This window comes from Hippocampus bargibanti, linkage group LG02, assembly GCF_051943395.1.
Source record: "Hippocampus bargibanti isolate YZ-2025 linkage group LG02, ASM5194339v1, whole genome shotgun sequence".
Classification (NCBI taxonomy): Eukaryota; Metazoa; Chordata; class Actinopteri; order Syngnathiformes; family Syngnathidae; genus Hippocampus; species Hippocampus bargibanti.
Genome location: NC_142735.1, coordinates 1,630,979 through 1,652,500, shown reverse-complemented (window position 1 = coordinate 1,652,500; position 21,522 = coordinate 1,630,979). Strand labels below are relative to the sequence as shown.

Sequence of the window (21,522 nt, the reverse complement as noted above, 5' to 3'; positions counted from 1 at the left end):
GAGTGAGCACGGTGTTATGTTCACCCTTCGTTGGATTTTTTTTCGCACTATATTTCAAGGAAATATTATTGTCACATCCAAACACACATTTTCAACAGCTCTTTTCAAGTCCTTAATTGCAATTGCCCGGAAAGAATGAGAAACAGGGGACTTATCAAGCGAGTTCACTCAGAGTTAATTCTGAAAATATGAATATGCATAAAATATAGATATTAAAGAAAAAAAAAAAAGACGGAAACCGACGTTAGAGGCTGATCCAGCAAGGACGAGTGACATCTTCTTTTTAATGTTTCACGGCGGCTTTGCCATTTACACTTTGAAGCCGATGCAATGCAACCACTCCCCCCAAGGGCACTTAGAAGCTATCTGCTACTGACAGCATCCCCTCTTCAGGGCAGGTCCCAAAGTTTGTATAAGCGCAGTGTGGTGGGGGGTGGGGAGTTGCAGAGCTACATGCGGATCACCAGAAAGAGCCATACAATGGAAGCTATAAGGGTGTGGTCGGCAACATATGGCTCACGAGACATACAGTGAGACCTCAACTTACAAACACCTTACGTCACGTCAAATTTATGAAAATTAAACCTTATAATAAGCACTATTTTCATAATACACACCCACCACGGCTGGCGGAGTGATCTTCGGTGGAAGCACACGACCGAACAGCACCAGAGGTTAAGTTACCAACAGTCCTTTGGAAGGTGACTCTCCTTCCATAAGCCATCAACGACCATCAAAAAGGTAAATAAAACTTTATTTTACAGCACAGTTTATTTCTTTAATTACAGTCCTCATGTAATGCGCCTCTCTTTCCAAACAGCAATTCCCTTTGACCTCCAACGCCATTCCATCAAGCCATAAATGACCATCACAAATGTAAATGAAGTGACTTTATGATACAATGCAGTGTATTTATTTCATTACAATACAATAGCGCATTTATTATACATAGAATACGGTATGTTGTGTGTAGTTGTAAGGCTTATTTAGTTGAAAAGTATATTTTATGGAAAGCCGGGAACGGATTATTCCCATTTTAATGGTTTCCTATGGGAATTTTTTTTTGAGATACACACTTTTCGCCTTACACACTCTGTCTGGGAACCAATTAAGTTCGTAAGTTGAGGTCTCACTGTATGTATATGGCTCTTTTGATGATTGCATCTGACTTGCCGATAGAACTGAATACATATTCTTGCTTTTTCACTGTTCATTTCCTATTTGGGCTGCAGTTGGCAGAAAGCGCAATTTTGATTGGATGCTAATCGTAATGCTAATGCTGATGATGATAATGATAATGATTGGATTGGATTTGCCTTTATTAGTCTCGCAGTAGAGAAATTTACATTTCACAGCAGCAAAATTATGAAAGAAATGAAAGTAGAAAAGCAAAATACAGGAGCTGCTGAAAAGGCAGCCACTCTCGCGGAGCCGTCTCAAATAACACATAACATGACAACACAAAGACACAGAGAGACATTCATTCTTAAGCACTTTCTGTACCATCTTTGTTACAAAAAGCAGTTCCAGATGAAAGAGGAGAGCATCAAAGTGTGATAATAATAATAATGATTCATTCTATTTATAAGCGCATTTCAAAACTCTCAAGGTCACTTTATAGTCACAGGATAAATTTTTCTACTGGTGAGCAGCGGCAGCCACATGCGCCAGCGTTCACTCAACCCTGAAGTAACTCAAATAGACAGAAATTGAGCTAGCAAGCTAGCTAATAGATAACTAGCTAGATAACTATTAAGCCAATAGACAGCTAGCCAGTCAGCTAAATAGCTAATGGATTGCAAATGGATAGCTAGCTGATACTGACCTAGGTTGGCTGAAAGTGCAATTTTGATTGGATGATACTGACCTAGAAACAATACCAGGAATGAAACAGTTAAATATCAGCGGCACTTTGACAAGCCCCATGCTAACATTAGCATCAATATACTTTTGCGAGAGACAGCAGAAAGCAAGGTAATGAGCAGTGTGCAGGCTAGCTAGCAGTAACTTTGCGTATGGAACCGGCAAGTTCACATTGATTTCGACTGTTTGGCCGGATTTTTTTTAACAATCATGAGGAACAGAAAACTATTCATATTAAGGATGTGTACTATCACAAAGTTATTTTAAATAATACATTCTAACATTTTGTTGAAAAGTGGCTGTGCGTCGTCTGTGTGTGTGTGTTTGTCTGTATGACTAGTCTTGTGAGGACCACTAACATTTTATACCATACGTAGTGAGGACTTTTTTGACAAGTGAGGACCTTTTGGCCGGTCCTCACAAGTTTTTCATTCTAAAGGCTTCTCGGGGTCTATATATGCATATGTTAAAGTTTCAGAGAGGTCCTCACAAATTCACCCAAAAATATTTTTTGGCGTGTATTTTCATTTCACTTGGATACACACACTTTTTACTCACTGTGTGTGTTAATGTGAGTGTGTGTGTGTGTGTGTGTGTGTGTGATGAGAAGAAAAAGTTAATACCACAAAAAGTAAAACGATATTTTAACCAAATTACCCACAGGGGTGAGGACTTTGAATGTAAACCTCACTCCTACTGTTCTTTCACTTTCAAGTCCACTTTTTATTTCTTTGTTTTTCAAAAAGTTGAAGTGTGAAATGGGGTGACATTTAGTGTTCAAATGGAACACTCGTTCTTCTCTAAACTTATCAGCAACGGTGGTCCTCACTCCTTATCTGGAGTTATCCGGACCTCACAAAAGAATTGAAACAGGAATGTGTGTGTCTCTCTCGCTGAAAAACATTTCTAAATATTTTACTTTTATGGCTCTCTCGGTATGAAAAGGTTCACGACCCCTGCTGTGTGGTGCCGTTTATGAAAAAGAAAATAGCTAAAAAAGATGCAATCATCTTTGACATTTAATGTCCTTTGTGCTCATCCCATGGCAGTGCACAAAAAAAGGTTAGCCTGGTCTAAATAAAGTATAGTGAAGATGTTTTTTTTTCTTTTCTTGAAGAAAGTGCCTGAAGATTAGCGCGTGTCCATCTGAGCTAGCAATCCAGTCATCTCAAGTGATGCAGGAAATGTAACATCCCTGTAGCGCTACTGAGTGTCCTGATTATGGGACGGGAATGAGGGCGGCGTGCAACTGTATGTGTTTGACCAGTGAACTGGAGATGGGATGGAAGAGACGGAAGAGCGGTTGGTTAGCTATACTCGACGAGAAAATGCGATTAGAGACGAAAGGAACGGGCAAAAAGGATGACGTGTCTTGGTGGCATTGGATTTCTCCGTACCCCACGCAGGCTCTGGCCCTGACGTCGCGCTTGTCGGAGTAATTTACTATGATTGAAATTCAAGGTGACACCTCGAGGAATCATCGGATTAGAGACGAAACAATGTTCTTCCATGAGCTGTGGGGACAGTTTCAGCTTTTGTTTTTCCTCTTCCACGGGCAACTCTTAATTCATTTTTATTTAAAGGTCAACAGACACCATTTTGTTGTTTCCTAACTGACATCAGAAAAACGTTTTATAGGATCGAAAATACCCAAAAAACGAAGGCTGATATTTTTAGTCAAATGCAAAACACCAATAAAAATGAGTTAAAGTGTCCCAAAACTACTTCAAAATGACCTTGGAGATGGCGAGTTTCAGAAGGTCCCGCCCCCTTGTTCGTGACGTCACGCAGGAACGTCTTGCCTTGCTCGAGAATCAAAACAATGGCTTCAGATTCGGAGAAGATGCTTTCCTGTTACTCATCCAGTTATAAATATGATTCAAATACAGTAAAGTCTCGTTATATCGATATCGGATATATCGATAGTCCCGGTTATATCGATACTATTTCTATGCACGCACGGAGAAAATTACATGCAAACAGGGTCGGATATATCGATAGTCCCGGTTATATCGATATTTTTTCGGACTCCCTTGAATATCGATATAATGAGACTTTACTGTAGTTCTGAAGAGGAAAGTATAAATGTTTGCAATTGATTAAAGAAGTACTTCCGTCCCATTTTGAGGCATCTGGACTCCAAAGTGGCGCCCAGAAAATGCACAAGATGGTGTATGAGCTCTGTTGGAAATGGGCTGATTTGTCTGCTGGGAATTTGTGTCAACTAGTATCAAATAGTACTCTTAGTGCAACACACAACGATTCACCATTGCTTTATTTATATTTTTTTTCCTTCTAATTTCGCCTTCAACACGGATCAACACGAAGTTTTCAGACCAAACAAAGTACCCAAAATGCATTGTGTGTTGCTTTCTCGGTCAGGAGCCTTCCTTCAGTGACGTCACGTCAGGCATCGTCATCAACTCCAAAACAAGACTTCCTGAATATTCAGCGTGAGACTTAAAACGTAAAATATAGCTATATGCGGTGGAATCTTTGTAAAATACGCTCAGTAGAAGTCATTTGAAGTGATCTTACAAATTATGGACGCAACATTTCCGGAGGCGTCGGTTGTCATTTAACTCATTCACTGACGGACATGTGCAAATGTGTGCACTCCATTTCCAAGGTTTTTGTCATTGTCACTAAAATTCCAGGACCAACAGAATATTGAGTTTTCGGACGACATAAACATTTAATGCAGCATTAGACTCTCTTCTTTCATCATAAAAAAAATGAGCTAATTCCTAAATGATATGGGTTTGGAGTTATATGAGCTTGAAATGAGGGAGGCTTTACAAAATACAAAACAGTACATACATATTGGTTTATGTAGTGCTTTAACAACAGCTGAAGCTGGAACAAAGCGCTAACATAGATACAAAGAAAATGCTGCCACCTTGTGGAAAAGACAACATTTTCAGAGGCCACGGCCAGCCCTTTATCGGCACCCAAATACGAAAAACACAACCCAAACAAATTTGGGAATGGTGATCTACATCATATTTTCAATTCTTGAATAAATTTGTGAATTGGCAGTGAATGAGTTAACCACTTTTCCACCCAGAATGCACACATCATTTTTTTATTTTTATTGTTTTAATGCAAGATTCCAGTTACCGTCTGTTTCACCGATGGAGTAGACTGATATGTGAGATGAGACAAGTGAAACGCACTCGGCTGAGGAGAGAGAAAGAGAGATAGTGGCACACTTGAAGAGGTAGTTTGCTTCAGGGCAGGAGCAGATGGTTGAGGCAAAAGACATTCAACAAAAGGAGAGGTCAGAATAAAGGCCGGGGGGATTGAGGTGAGGAGAAAGAAATGATGGAACGTTCAAGATTTTACAGAGGCAAACACATAAATACACTTTTACGCCCCCCTGGCGGCAGGAATTTCCATATGTAGGAACTCATGTTCAAGTGAGTCCATTAACTGTCCTAACTGACATCAGAAAAACGTTTTATAGCATCTAAAATACCCAAAACTTGCACGATGATATTTTTAGTCAAATGCAAAACACCAATAAAAATGAATTAAAGTATCCACAATGTGCAAAAAAAGGAACCCGGAAGTGGCCAGTTTCAGAAGGTCCCGCCCCCTTGTTCGTGGTGTCACCCCAAGACGTCTTTCCTTGCTCTAGAATACAAAACAATGGCTTCAGATTTGGAGAATATACTTTCTTGTTACTCATCCAGTTATGAATATGATTCAAATACTTCTGAAGAGGAAAGCATACATGTTTGCAATCGATTAAATAATTTATTCCGTGACATTTTGGGGGGGGAAATGTAGCACCAAGAAAAAGGCAGAAAAATGGCGGCCAGCTCCGTGTAAGGAATTAATCAGTCCGTTTCCACAAGCTGATTAATTCCTTACACGGAGCTTTGTCACCCTCTTCTGCCTCTTTTTGGTGCAACACGAAGTTTTCAGACCAAACAAGTACGGCAAAATGCATTGACGGGATAGAAGAACTGCTACAATGTGTCATTTTTTCGGTCAGGGGCGTTCCTTCAGTGACGTAACGTGAGGACTCGTCACCAACTCAAAAACAAGACTTCCGGAATATTCAGCGCGAGTCTTAAAACGTAAAATACAGCTATATGCGGTGGAATCTTATTAAAATACGCTCAGTAGAAGTCATTTGAAGCCATTTTACAAATTATGGACACAACTTGTCCGGAGATGTCGGTTGTCCTTTAAGGCTTAGTGATCAACAGCATCGCTAGTCTCCCTCAAAGGCTCTCCAAAGTAACTGTGAATGCCGTCTGCGGGATGCCAACACCTGTGAAGCCCCAGCGTGTGTTGGCGCTTGTTAGTGGATACGAGTAAGAAAACAAAAAAAAAAAGATTTGTGTACACGTCAGCTTCATTGAAAATCAATAACACGGCTTCCATTAATTGTATGTCGTGCTACACTAACAGTGGTTGAAGTCCATTTATAGCAGCGGTGAAGGCTTCTTTCGCTGTATGTCACAAAGGATTGTTTATGTAGAGGCGCGCAAGTTTAGTATACTTATACATACCTGACAACTACGCCGGTTTTGCCGTAAAAACTACGGTTTTCATTATCTCATTCCGGGTTACGTGTTAATACGTGTTAAACTTAATTGGTTCCCAGACAGAGTGTGTAAGGTGAAAAGTGTGTATCCCAAAAATTAATTTCCCAGAGGAAACCATTAAAATGAGAATAATCCGTTCCCAGGTCCCCATAAAATATGATTTTCTACTTTCTAATTTTCTAAGCGTTAAAATTCCACAATATATACCCTATTTTATGTACAATAAATGTGCTATGGTATTATAATTAAATAAATAAACTGTACTGTATAATAAAGTCATTTTATTTAACTTTGTGATGCTCGTTGATGGCTTGATGGAATTGAGTGGCCGGTTTCATTCGCAACACTTGATGAGGAACGTAGCCTTCTTCTTTCACCATCTTTAATAATGATCCCTTGTGGGTTCTTTCTCTGCGATAATTTTACCTAGTTCCTCATCAACTGTGTTCTGATTAGCTCGGTTGATAGTTGCCTTGAATGAAGATCAAATTATTTGTCTTTGTAATGTTCTTAAGTAACATACATATTTGAAACAATCGATGAATCATCAGAATCAGAATCAGAATCATCTTTATTGCCAAGTATGTAGAACACACAAGGAATTTGTTTCCGGTAGAACACGCTGCACTAGTATCGTTGTCAAAAAAACTGCTAAGTGGCACTATACAGTTCCATTTTGGCTACTGTTCAAGTTTGAGAGAGGTCCTCACAAATTCACCCAAAATGATTTTTTTCAAGTTTGAGAGAGGTCCTCACAAATTCACCCAAAATGATTTTTTGGTGTGTATTTTCATTTCACTTGGATACACACTTTTTACTCACTGTGTATGTGTGTGTGTGTGTGTGAGCGTGGTTAATGAGAGGAAAAAGTTCATACCACAAAAAGTAAAACACTATTTTAACCAAATTAACTACAGGGGTGAGGACTTTGAATGTAGCCAGTCAGAAACTTGACTCCTGCTGTTATTTCAGTTTCAAGTCCTCTTTTTATTGCTTTGTTTTTAAAGAAGTTGAAGTGGGAAATGGGGCGACATTTAGTGTTCAAATGTAACACTAGTTCTTCTCTAAACTTATCAGCAACGGTGGTCCTCACTCCTTATCTGGAGTTACCCGGACCTCACAAAACCATTGAAACAGGAGTGTGTGTGTGTGTGTGTGTGCGTGTGTGTGTGTGTGTGTGTCTGTAAACTGCCCAATTTCCCCCTCACTTAAAACCTTGCCAGAATGTGAGCATGTCTCTGAACATTGTTCACCACACTATTGCTCATGGGATCACAAACCCTTCCACTACAATAATGCTGTGTGACATTGAAAGGTGGGTGTGAGAGTCATATCACATCCCACAATCTGTGATTGAAGATCAGTAGCACTCAAAGCTGACCTAATAAGCAGAGGACATCTGGATTAGGTCGGAAAAAGATGCCGCCAGACCCCTCTGTCCCTTTGGACATACTCTGTGTCAGAACTGGACTAAATTAAGAGAGAGCTGAGGAAACCATTGGCTTCTTTTCAGGGGAAAAGATAAGAACAGCTCTTTGTGAAAATACTGCGGTCCATCCGTTGAGTCACTTACAGTAGTTGCACTTCTGGGAGTGTTGCTGAATGAGTTGCACCTTGGGCGAGCTGTCTGCAGTGGGACACATAGGCAGGGAAGGGAATTTGAGAGGATGAGCCACTGAGTGCCATTGGTGGAGCAACTTTAAAGGACAACCGACGTCACTTTTTTGTTTTTTAACTGACACCAGAAAAACTTTTTATAGCATCTAAAATACCCAAAACACGCAGTATGATATTTTTAGTCAAATGCAAAACACCAAGAAAAATGACTTAAAGTGTCCAAAATCTGCAAAAAAAATTGAGCTGCGAATTAGCCGTTTTCAGAAAGTCCCGCCCCCAGTTCGTGAAGTCACGCCAAGACGTCTTGCATTGCTAGTGAATCAAAACAATGGCTTCAGATTGTCATGATCACAGGTGCTGGTCGTCCCGATCAGATTGGCGACCAACGGGTAGCGACGTTAGCCCTGCCTGCAGCCTCGCAGGTGCTGGTCGTTAAATCACTGACACTTAAAAGGACACCCGGCACGACCATCCGGTGTCGGTTCATTGTTTGCTGCTTGTTTGCTGCATGCATTGTGTATGTGTTTGTTTAACCTTGGCGGACTTTTACTTTTGGTCTTCTTTTGCTACTTTGTATTTTTTCTGTTCAGATGATTTTGATGTTTTACATTTTGTTTCTGCTGACCTTTATTTTAATACAATTTGTCAAACAACCTCCTGCTCCCTCCTGCCTGCTTTTTGGGATCCGCACCCGCCATCACCACCTCGCAAAACCGTGACACAGATTCGGAGAATATGCTTTCTTGTTACACATCCAGTTATGAATATGATTCAAATAGTTCGAGCTGACTTGTGGCAGATTCTGGACACTTTAAGTCATTTTTATTGGTGTTTTGCATTTGACTAAAAATATCATACTGCATGTTTTGGGTATTTTAGATGCTATAAAACATTTTTCTGATGTCAGTTAGGAAACAAAAAAATGGTGTTGGTTGTCCTTTAAGGCTTGTGTAAGTAACCTGTATTGGTTTGTACTGGGTGTTACATGCTTACATTTTCACTTGATAATAAGTAAGGTGTGTGCACCTACTCCATTATTACGGAAGTCAGTGTACGGAAGTTTCTGTGGAGCTCTATCTCTTGTTTCTATTTTTAATTGTATTTTATTTATTGTTGTATCTATGCTTGTCTGTAACTCTAAAGTCTAAAGTGTCCTTGAGAGCTTTGAAAGGCGCTTGAAATAAAATGTATTATTATTATTATTCATAATATTACAAAGCCAAAATTTAAGGCACTTCTGGGTTTTGGTTTCTGACTCAGTTCAACTTGTCAAGATGTTACTTTTTGCCGCATATTGAAAATGGTTTTAAAAGTATCAAAGTAGACTGTCATTATTTTGATGCAAATATGTATAAGTACAATTGCTAAACTAAAACATGGTTTGATACATATGCCCGATACATGATGGGATTCGACTATCATATGATTTTAACTCATTCACTGCCAGACATGTGCAAAAATTTGACCACTCCGGTGCCAGGGTTTTTGTCATTGTCACTGGAATTTCAGGACCCGCAGAATATTGAGTTTTAGGACTACATAAACATTCAATACAGTGTAAAAAAACCTTAGACTCTCTTCTTTCATCATACAAAAGGGATACTTCCTAAGTTATATGGGTCTGGGGTTATTTGAGCTTGAAATGGGGGCGGCTGTACAAAAGGCAAATTCCGCCCCCTCGTGGGAGGGAAAAACATTGCCAGAGGTCTGACCAGCACTGCAATCCCCCCACCCTCGGCAAGAAAAAACAAAACATGAACAAATTTGAGAACGGCCCTCCACGTAATGCTTTTCAATTCCCGAATAAATTTGGGAATGGCATTGAATGAGTTAAGAGCAATATAGTGTTCCAGAAAAATCCGAAGACAAGGCGTATCTGCTGTCAAGGCGCATCAAGTGTACGGAGGAGCACTAGCGATCATATGACGCTTTAATTGGCTATTAGTGGAGATTCAAATGACCCAATCGATCGTTTCGTACCCGAAGCGATGAGGCGTCAGTTTTTAAACGCTCATTTGTTCATTTTGCCAACACACGCCTTAACCTTTCTCATGCCCCGGCACCTTTCCACTCTCTTGCAGTTTGTTCCCAGTTCTCCCGCGGAGTGTACGCCATCTTCGGATTCTACGACAAAAAATCCATGAACACCTTGACGTCATTCTGCGGAGCTTTGCACACCTCCTTCGTCACACCCAGTTATCCCACCGACAATGAGGTGCAGTTTGTCATCCAGATGCGTCCTGCACTCCGAGGAGCAGTCCTCAGTCTGATCTCGCACTACAAGTGGCAGAAATTTGTCTACCTCTACGACACAGACCGAGGTAAGAGACAAACAATGTGAGAACCGGATCTTTCATCAAATAGTTTGCAATAGTAACTACCTTTGGAAAAATAATTACAGAGATACCTCCGCTTACGAACTTAATTGGTTTCCAGAAAGTGTGTGTAAAGCAAAAGATTCATCTGCCAAACATTTATTTCCCATAAGAAATCATTAAAAATGAGAATAATCCGTTCCCAGGTCCCCATAAAACATAATTTTCTACTAAATAAGCCTTGAAACCACACACAATCTACTTTGTTTTATGTATAATAAATGTACTATTGTATTGTAATAAAAGAAATCAATTGCACTGTATAATAAAGTCGTTTTATTTACCTTTGTGATATTATTTGTCAATGGATGACAAACTTCCAGGTTGCCTCTTGATGATATCCGAGTGAAGTTACCGTGCTTTCTCTGTGATTATACCCTCTCTCACACGGTTCCCTGCGAGTGACTTTTCGTTAATCTAAATCAACAGAAGTTTTTCAACCTATTGCTTAGACAACATAGAAACACCCTTAATAGCTTCCTTGTTCAGAATCAGAATCAGAATCATCTTTATTGCCAAGTATGTAGAACACACAAGGAATTTGTTTCTGGTAGAACACGCTGCACTAGTATCGTGGTCAAAAAAACTGCTAAGTGGCACTATACAGTTCCATTTTGGCTACTATTGTTCTTAAAGATGGTGGAAATTGTTGACTTAGCATACTGGTACTGGGACGCTAAGTCACTCAAACGCACACCTTGTTTGTGTTTTTCGATTATCTCTTTCATCTGCTCAACCATAATTTTCTTTTGTGTCCTCTTCGGCAAAAGTACTCCACTCGATAACAAACCACGTCTGCACTTAAAGAAAGTTAGTGACAAACACTAGTCCGCCAGCTACCGTGGCACTGTTCGACCATGTGGTTTGGTGTTCATCCTCTGAAAACTAGTCCGCCAGCCACCGTGGTGCTGTGTGGTTTGGTTCATCCGCCGAAAACTAGTTTGTGTGCCAAGATTATATTCTCGCAAATTTAATGTTCGTAAGGCGAAAAGTTCGTGAGTGTTCGTAAGACGAGGTCTCACTGTATTGCACAAAATAGTTTTTCCTTTAAAAAATGTACTGGGTGAGGTTAATCATCAGGTGCGCTCTGTAGTCCGCAAATGATGGTATAAGGGTCACAGAAAAGTCATCGTTGGCTCAATGGATTGAATATTATCATTGAGAACGGGGAATAAAATTTGGTACATGATAGAGATTAAACCGAATAAGAAGTTATCATATTTAAAAGTTTCATGCTGTTGTATGCTTAGCCAACATGTGAGACTGAATACACGATTGAAGCACAGACAACCTGGGGTCAATCAGGTCAACAGACACAGCAAGTTAAACTGCCATCTTCATCCAGGAGATCTGGCCTTACACAGAAATTAGGACTTGGGATACTCCTTTATCACCAAAGTTATTTACGACTTGAACATCCTGCACAGGAAGGGCTCATTAGCCAGGTTACAAATTTATCAGCTCATGGAAAAGACAATGTTTTATTGCTTACAGCTCAGAACGTTCCAGGGGCGTGGTATTCTAATCAAGAAAACTATGTTTTACTATTTTATCACTTAAGTTTGCATATACTCTCAATAAATAGCTTGGCAGACGGCTGCTGAATTCAGATGTCTGTCATGGATAGCTGCGTCTCCTGCCGGCAGTTGGGACAATCTTTCTGGTAGACGGGATGTAACATGAGTCGGCACGCCACGGTGGCTGGCGGACTAGATTTTGTCACCACCTTTCTTTGAGTGCAGACTTGGTTCGTTATCAAGTGGAGTGCTTTTGCTATTATGGGACCGACAAATGAGTGGATCAGGAATCCAGTCTTTCGGGGGTACATTAGGATAAAATGTATGCCAGGTGGCAGAATATGCACTGCTGCCGGAGCCTCGCTTGCGACGGTGAACAGTGACCAAGTCACAATAAATGTTGCAGTGGCTCAGAAGTGTAAGCAGAGGCTGTGCCGTAATACTCTCTAAGAGCCTTGTAATGCTTGAAGTGATAACGCAGCACTGTGTACGGTAGTGCAACATTATGCAAATCAGTACAAATAAATCTTCAGCTTAGTATTAACACATAACACTTGATGAAATGGCGGTCTCATGAGCAATAATCTTTTGCTACTTGGAACAGTTGGCTGGTTTGTGTCAGTTAATCTTCTGTTTAATCATGTTGATAGTAGCTCGTCTGTCTTGGGAAATGAGGTATGTCACATCTGCCGCTAAAATGTTTTCCTTTCCGAAATCGCAGGAGTGCCGCCTTTGTACTGCGTCAAATGAGGGCTTTTGTGTTGTTCTCAAATTGAATTGCCTGGTTGACAATAGACTCCGTTTTAACGCAGCAGTGCTTCATGTTTAGGACGACCTGTCAACACGCTCGAGTTTTCATTTCGGGGGGGGGGGGGGGGGATTTCCAATGTCAAATAAGAAAGGGTGCTCATTTTCTTGCAACAAAAATAATGATCCTCTTACGACTGAAACTTCTTCACCTGTGCGCAAGGGTGCGACCTGTTCATCCGATGACAGGGTAGGCAATTTTATGTGTCTGTCTTCAAAGGGAAATAAATAGGGACGAGAATTTTACGTCGATCTGCGTCTTTTCGACTTTTTCAGAGCAAAATAACCAGATAAAACTAAATACAGTAAAGTCTCATTATATCGATATTCAAGGAAGTCCGAAAAAATATCGATATAACCGGGACTATCGATATATCCAACCCTGTTTGCATGTAATTTTCTCAGTGCGTGCATAGAAATAGTATCGATATAACCGGGACTATCGATATATCCGATATCGATATAACGAGACTTTACTGTATGTCTTCTTGCTTTTTCGCTGTTCATTTCCTGTTTTGGCTTGTGTTGGCGGAAAGCGCAAATTTGATTGGATAATGACTCCGGTTGGCGGAAAGCGTCATTTTGATTGGATGATCTTGACTTAAGAGACAAAACAATACCATTGATGAAACAGTCGAATGTCAGTGGCACTATGACAAGCGCCATGCTAACGTTAGCATCAATATACTACTGTGAGAGGCAGCAGAAAGCAAGCGTGCAAGCTAATGAGCAGTGTGCAGGTTAGCTAGCAGAAACCTTGCGTATGTACCCGGAAAGTTGACTTTTATTCCGATAGTTTGGCTGGATTTTTACCAATCATGAGGATACCTTGGCTTACGAACTTGATTGGTTCCTAGACAGAGTGTGTAAGGCGTGTGTATTCCAAAAATTAATTTCCCATAGGAAACCATTAAAATGAGAATAATCCGTTCCCAAGTCCCCATAAAACATAATTTTCTACTTTCTAATTTTCTAAGCCTTAAAACTACACAAAATATGCCTTAGTTTATGTATAATACATGTGCTATGGTATTATAATTAAAGAAATAAACTCTATAATAAAGCCATTTTATTTACCTTTGTGATGGTCGTTGAAGGCTTGATGGAATGGAGTAGCCAGTTTCATCAGCATTAAACACTTGATGAGGAACGTAACCTTCTTTCACCATCTTGAGGAATGATCCGTTATAGGTGCTTTCTCTGTGGTAATTTTATCTAGTTCCTCATCATTTGTGTTCTGTTGAGCTGGGTTGATAGTTTTTTTGTATCAAGTGTACAGATGGCTTGTGCGGGTTGTTTGTAGAGCCTAATAAATGGAATATTTTAACCTTGCAGTCTACACTCTGCCTTTGAATTATCAAAGTTGAAACTCTCTCACTGTCGTCTGCCTGTCTCTTTATTGTTTAAACCACCCTCCCTCACTGCTGCGTTCTTGACCAATCACGTGGCTTTAACCGAAGACTTGGGGCGGAGAATAGAGGACAAAAACAGTCGGCTGCCATTTTGTTGTTAGAAGAACATGCTCGTTTGCGAACGACACATCACTCATTGAGGCAGCTCCGGGTACAAAAAAAGTTTGGATGCCAAGGTAAAGTTCGTATGCCAAGGTCAAATTTTCATAAATTTAACGTTCGTAAACCGAAAAGTTCGTAAGCCAAGGGGTTCGTAAACCGAGGTATCACTGTATTTCAAATAATACATTCTGACATTTTGTTGAAATCATATATATATATATATATATATATATATATATATATATATATATATATATATATATATATATATATATATATATATATATATCACACTTTTATCTCATTTGTTCATTCTCATTCCTGAAAGAAATGACTTCACCCAATAGTGTTGCAGCCTTGTCTTCACGCATTGATTGGCGTGGATTTGAGATGTAGACTTAATGGGAGGTCCTAATCAACAGATAAGCTTCAAGCATCCCGATTTTTCTTTGGACCTTTCTGTCTTTTCACCCCATCAACGTCTCGTCCCCTCTTCCTCTCGCTTTGAGGCAGGATATGAAGTCTGTCTTTGGGTCTTCTCAGTTTGAAGGCCTTAATCCACCACACAGCCTGCAGATAATGTGTGGTTAATTAGGGTCAGTCTGACTCGAACACTCATCGGCTCTTCCCTGCGGATGCGAGCAACCCACACGTCCTTCAGCACGGCCGACGCTGCTAAGCTACCGCCGCCGTCCCTCTATTTTGCCTTCATGGTTGTCTGAGGGCAGGCTCGGCTGGAGAGATGGGGGGGCGAAGAGGCTGGAAAACAAAAGTGGAGGAGGTAGTGGATAGATTGCGACACTTAGTAGAAAGAAAGTGGAGAGACCAGAGGGCACCAAAGGGAGGGCAAGACGAGAGGAGGGAAAACAAAATACAGTCAGTCTGACAATTAAAGGACAACCGACACCATTTTTTCGTTTCCTAAATGAAATCAGAAAAACGTTTTATAGCATCTAAAATACCCAAAACATGCAGGATGATATTTTTAGTCAAATGCAAAACACCAATAAAAATGACTTCAAGTGTCCCAAAACTACTTCAACATGACCTCGGAGATGCTGAGTTTCAGAAGGTCCCGCCCCCTTGTTCGTGACGTCACGCCAGGATGTCTTGCCTTGCTCTAGAAGCAAAACAATGGCTTCAGATTTGAAGAAGATGCTTTTTTGTTACTCATTTATTTATGAATATGATTCAAATAGTTCTGAAGAGCAAAGCACAAATGTTGCAATCGATTAAAGAAGTCCTTCCGTCTCATTTTGAGGCGTCTGGACTCCAATGTAGCGTCCCAGAAAATGCACAAGATGGCGCCCAAGCTCCATTGGAAATGGGCTTTTTTTTGTCTGCTGGGAATTTGTGTCAACTAGTATCAAATAGTAGTCTCGGTGCAACACGCAACGATTCACCATCGCATCATGTATGTGTTTTCCTTCACATTTCGTCATCAACACGAAGTTTTCAGACCAAACAAAGTACCCAAAATGCATTGTATGTCGCTTTCTCGGTCAGGGGCGTTCCCTCCGTGACGTCACTTAAGGCATCGTCACCAACTCGAAAACAAGACTTCCTGAATATTCAGCGCGAGTCTTAAAACGTAAAATATAGCTATATGCGGTGGAATTTTTGTAAAATACGCTCAGTAGAAGTCATTTGAAGTGATTTTACAAATTATGGACACAACTTGTCCGGAGGCGTTTGTTGTCCTTTAAGGCAACAGTAGGCCCACCCGCCTGTTTTCGTTGGTGTCCAGACCGTGTTCCCTGTGTACAGTGCAGAGCCCTTCCGTGCCAGAGTCTGTGCCAAGCCACTTTTACCTCGATCCTGATTGCCAGCGGTGTAGGACGATCCCTTATTAGTGGAAGGACATCGGCCCCAGGTGGGGATTAAAGTCGTTTATTGATGCACTCCATCCAACTCTTTGGGGGCTCTGACACTTAGCGGCTCATCAAGCAGACAGATGTGTCAGAGAGCCTCCACCTCCTCATATCACCAAGTGCAGCCCCCCTGTGAATATGGACACATACGTACACACTTCTGTCTAAACTAGGAGAAAGTGGTGAAAATTAATGGGGATTGAGTCTGTTACATTAAGGTGGTATCTGAAATTGATTGGAACTCAAAGTTTCTTCGAAGAAAGCTTGCCGGCCAACCTGATTTGTTCAGAACTTCCATCATAACACTTTGAAATAGCCATTAGCTCAGCGTCCGTGTAAGGTCTCAGTTGTACAGGAGTGGTGCATCGATGAAAAGGTTTCTTCAGCCGTCATCTGGACTTCTTTGAAGGTGTCGCACGTTTCGCTCCTCATCGAAAAAGCTTCGTCAGAGATCTAAAGTTGTGCTGGTAGCTCTGGCCCTATATGTATCCTTAATAATAATAAAATAATTTCATTTCTAAGCACCTTTCAAAACTCTCAAGGTCACTTTACAGTCACACAATAAAGTTTGTCTGTGGGTGAGCAGCGGCAGCCACACGCGGCAGCATTCACTCAACCCCAAAGTAACTCAAGCTAGCTAGCTAATAGATAGTTAGCTAGATAGCTAGCCAGCCAGACCACTAATAGATAGCTAATAGATAGTGAGCTAGCTAATAATAATACAGTAAGGTCTCGTTATATCGATATCGGATATACCGATAGTCCCGGTTATATCGATACTATTTCTATGCACGCACGGAGAAAATTACATGCAAACAGGGTCGGATATATCGATAGTCCCGGTTATATCGATATTTTTTCGGACTCCCTTGAATATCGATATAACGAGACTTTACTGTAATACAATTTCAATTCTAAGCGCCTTTCAAAACTCTCAAGGTGACTTTACAGTCACATGATCTGTTTTTATGTGGGTGAACAGCGGCAGCCACATGCGCCAGTGTTCACTCAACCTGAAATAACTCAAATAGATAGAAAGTTAACTAGCTAGCTAGCTAGTGGATAACAAATAAATAGCTAGTTATGAGGATGTGCGAAAAAAAATATATATTTTTTGCTATCTGGCTAGCTAACTGTTAGCCGGCCAGCTAATATTAAAGCCGCACGTGATTGGTCAAAATTGGTAGAGGAGGGAGGGGATACACGCAGCGGGGGGAGGGGTTAGACACAGGAAACACGCCACAGGAAAGGGAGACGACAGAGCTTTAAGCAAAAAAAAGAAAAAGTGAAAAGTGTGATAGTTCAAAGGCAGAATGTAGACTGCAAGGTTAAAATATCCCATCATTCAAGTTCCACAAATAATCCGCACAAGCCATCTGTACAATTTAAAGAGAAAAGACAAGCAAGGGAACCAGTTATTAATAAATTTTCTAGTGTCTGCCCGCATCTGTTGCTGTTGCAATATCACAACTTCCAAGATGTACAACCCAGAGCTCCTTGAGACACTTTATGCAAAAACTATCCATTCTATTTATTTTTCAGTTAATTCCTTTAATTATTATTTATTATACAAAAATTAAGGTATATTTTGTGTAGTTTTAAGGCTTATTTAGTTGAAAATTATGTTTCAGGGGGACCTGGGAACGGATTATTCTCATTGTAATGGTTTCCAATGTGACATTAATGTTTGGAATACAGACTTTTCGCCTGACACACACTTTCTGGGAACCAATTAAGTTTGTAAGACAATGTATAACTGTACTTGGAAAATACTATTCATATGCCCGATTGCAGTTCTACACACCTCCAACTGCAGTCAAAATCATACACACACCTAAAAGACTATACACAGAGATGCAGTGAATTTAAGGATTCAATTGGACAAATATTCAGCGAGAGTCATCAATACATCACAACATGCATTAAGTTGCTCTCCTTTCATACCAAGCATCCTAAATTGAGAGTATGAGCAACACAAAAGCCCACGTATCATTTGTGCCATTTAAGTAAAAGCTTTGCTCAATCATAGAAGCAACGTTTCCGTTATTCTCTCAATTCTGTGGGTATACGGAGAAAAACAGGAGCAATCATAAATAACATTCACTCGCCCGCTTCCACCGAAAGGTTTTATTGAGTCAATAGTGGATATTAATTACAGCCATGCTATTCATTTGTCGCTGCTGCTTTTTGGCTGAGCAGAAAGAGCTTTTAGGCTTTAGTGCGGCACGCTCGCATCCGCAGAGCGAAGGCTCGTGTGCATCAGGCTAAGTTGTACTAGAGGCAAATCGAGGTCAATTTGTGCCCCCAAATGCTAAGTAAGATCAGACCGTTGCCTGAAAGCGGACGCTGTAACGAAGCAGCCGCAATAGACGCAAATTGAAGCTCCATATGACTGGTTATACCATCTTAATTGGGACTATGCTTCTTAGGTAATTGACAGGAAGTTTGTGTGTATGTGTGTTTACGTGAGTGTGTATATGACTAGTCTTGTGAGGACCACTAACATTTTAGACCATACGTAGTGAGGACATTTTTGACATGTGAGGACCTTGTGGCCGGTCCTCACAAGTTTTTCATTCTCAAGGCTATGTGTGTGTGTGTGTGTGTGTGTGTGTGTGTGTGTGTGTGTGTGTGTGTGTGTGTGTGTATGACTCATCTTATGAGGACCACTAACATTTTATACCATACGTAGTGAGGACCTTGTGGCCGGTCCTCACAAGTTTTTCATTCTCAAGGCTATGTGTGTGTGTGTGTGTGTGTGTGTGTGTGTGTGTGTGTGTGTGTGTGTGTGTGTGTGTGTGTGTGTGTGTATGACTCATCTTATGAGGACCACTAACATTTTATACCATACGTAGTGAGGACCTTCTGGCCGGTCCTCACAAGTTTTTCCATTCTCAAGGCTATGTGTGTGTGTGTGTGTGTGTGTGTGTTTGTATGACTAGTCTTGTGAGGACCACTAACATTTTAGACCATATGTCCGTGAGGACATTTTTGACAAGTGAGGACCTTTGGGCCGGTCCTCACAAGTTTTTCGTTCTAAAGGCTTCTAGTGGGTCTATAGATGCACCTGTTAAAGTTTCAAAGAGGTCCTCACAAATTCACCCAAAATGATTTTTTTTTGGTGTGTATTTTCATTTCACTTGGATACACACACTTTTTATTCATCTGTGTGTGTTTATGTGTGTGTGTTTAATGAGAGGAAAAAAGTTCATACCGCAATAAGTAAAACCATATTTTAACCAAATTCACTACAGGCGTGAGGACTTTGAATGTACCCATTCATAAACCTCACTCCTGCTGTTATTTCAGTTGGTCGGTTATTTCAGTTGGTCGGTGGTCCTCACTCCTTATCTGGAGTTATCCGGACCTCACAAAACCATTGAAACAGGAACGTGTGTGTGTGTGTGTGTGTATGTGTGTGTGTATGTGTGTGTGTGTGTGTGTATGACTCACCTTGTGAGGACCACTAACATTTTATACCATACGTAGTGAGGACATTTTTGACAAGTGGACTTAGAAGTGCGGGCAAAATTTGATGTGTGTGCCATATTCCATTCTGTTTATAAAATTTCTTGCGGGCCAATTAAAAATGGACTGCGGGCCGCAGTTGGCCCGCGGGCCATAGTTTTGACACCACTGATGTAGGCGATCTGGCTTTGATCGTAATTTAGGACTTGGTAAACTCCTTCACAGGAAGAGGTCATTAGCCCCGGGTTACAAATCTATCTGTTCTTTGGAAGGACAATCCATTAAACTGTCGATATTCTGTTGGTTTATGGATGTTGGTTGTTGAGACGTCCAGGAGTGTGATATTCACATCCGGAAGACTATGTTTTACTAATGTATCACTGAAATTTGCATATACAGTGATACCTCAGCTCACGAACTTCATTGGTTTCCAGGAAGTGTTTGTAAGGTGAAAAGTTTGTCTGCCAAACATTTATTTCCCATAAGAAACCATTAAAAATGAGAATAATCCATTACCGCGTCCCCATAAAACATAATTTTCCACGAAATAAGGCCTTAAAACTACACAAAGTATACCTTATTTTATGTATAATAAATGTGCTATTGTATTGTAATGAAATAAATAAACGGCACTGTATAATAAAGTCGTTTTATTTACCTTTTTGATGGTCGTTGATGTAGTTGCCTCTTGATCATATCCGAGTGAAGTTGCCGTGCTTTCTCGCCGATAATACCCTCACTCACACTGTCGCCTGTAGATGCTCTTTGTTAATCTAAATCAACAGAACTTTTTCAACCTCTTCTATTGCCTCAGCCCGTTGCTTAGACAACACAGAAACACCCTTAGCCACAAGTAGCAATGGTCGACTTAGTGTACTGGTACTGGGACGCTCAGTCACACAAACGCACACCTCGTTCGTCTTTTACGATGATCTCCTTCTTCATCTTGACCTTCGTTTTCTTTTGCGTCCTCTTTGGTATAACACCAGCATGTGGTGGGGGTCTTTTTCTGTCCGATAATAGCTAAATTACCCCACTTCATAACAAACCACATCTGCACTCAAAGAAGGGGTTGACAAAAACTAGTCCGCCAGCGACTGTGGCGCTGTTCGACTGTGTGGTTTGGTGTTCATCTGCCGAAAACTAGTCCGCAGGCACAGTGGCGCTGTGTGGTTTGGTTCGGTCGCCGAAAACTAGTTCATCAGCCAAGACTATATGCACAAATTTAATGTCCGTGAGGCGAAACGTTTGTGAGGTAAAGCGTTCGTAAGCTAAGGTATCACTGTACTATCAATAAATATCTTGGCAGAGGAGTGCAGTTGGGTGTCGGTAATGAATGTCTCCGTCACCTGACGGCAGTAAAAGACAATCGTCCTGTGTTCGAGCCTTTGTTCACAGTGTCCAAACAAACATCTCTGACAGGGTTCGTGTATGATTGACATGATTCACAGTCATACTCATAGTGATACCGTTCACATGTTAGTTTTGACCACATCAATAACATGGCACTGCGGTATCCATACACGCTGTTAATGAGCTGTTAAATAGGCAAACACGATCAATCTGCCCCTCATTCAGTTGGCAGCGAGAAGTGCCAACAAGGCCAAGAGGCTTGTGAAAGGGAGGATGGGAGGATTGCGCGTCGTTAGCCTCATCGCTACTCTTCTCTATTCAGCTCGATCGAATGTAAGAAAGAGGGCCATCAGGCAGAGGGGAGACGGCAACAAAAGACAACTTTACACCTTCATCTTCAACAAAGCCTCTAATTGGCCATCCAGAGACCGCTGCCTATGTTGCTTAAACAGTCAAACAATAAATGGCTCCCTGCGCTCTCCTGGATGCCTTTGATGGCTCGACACATCAAGCGTGCGCTATAATTTGATCGTACTGTTTTGCCATTGCTAGCAGTGTTACAAACAAGGCGAGTGTTT

At 40.9% G+C, this 21,522-nt stretch overlaps 1 protein-coding gene across 3 annotated transcripts in view; it reads left to right on the top strand.

Moving 5' to 3' along the window:
• The window catches only part of LOC148901099 (glutamate receptor 3-like), a 205,863-nt gene that overhangs the window by 99,647 nt on the left and 84,694 nt on the right, over positions 1 to 21,522 (top strand). For all 3 annotated transcript variants that reach the window (XR_016118217.1, XM_089019967.1, XM_089019977.1), the window contains exon 7: positions 10,121 to 10,360. Coding sequence is in view for 2 of the 3 variants with exons in the window: in XM_089019967.1 (XP_088876093.1) it covers positions 10,121 to 10,360 (240 nt within the window). In the remaining variant the exon portion in view is untranslated. The remainder of the gene's footprint in view (positions 1 to 10,120; positions 10,361 to 21,522) is intronic.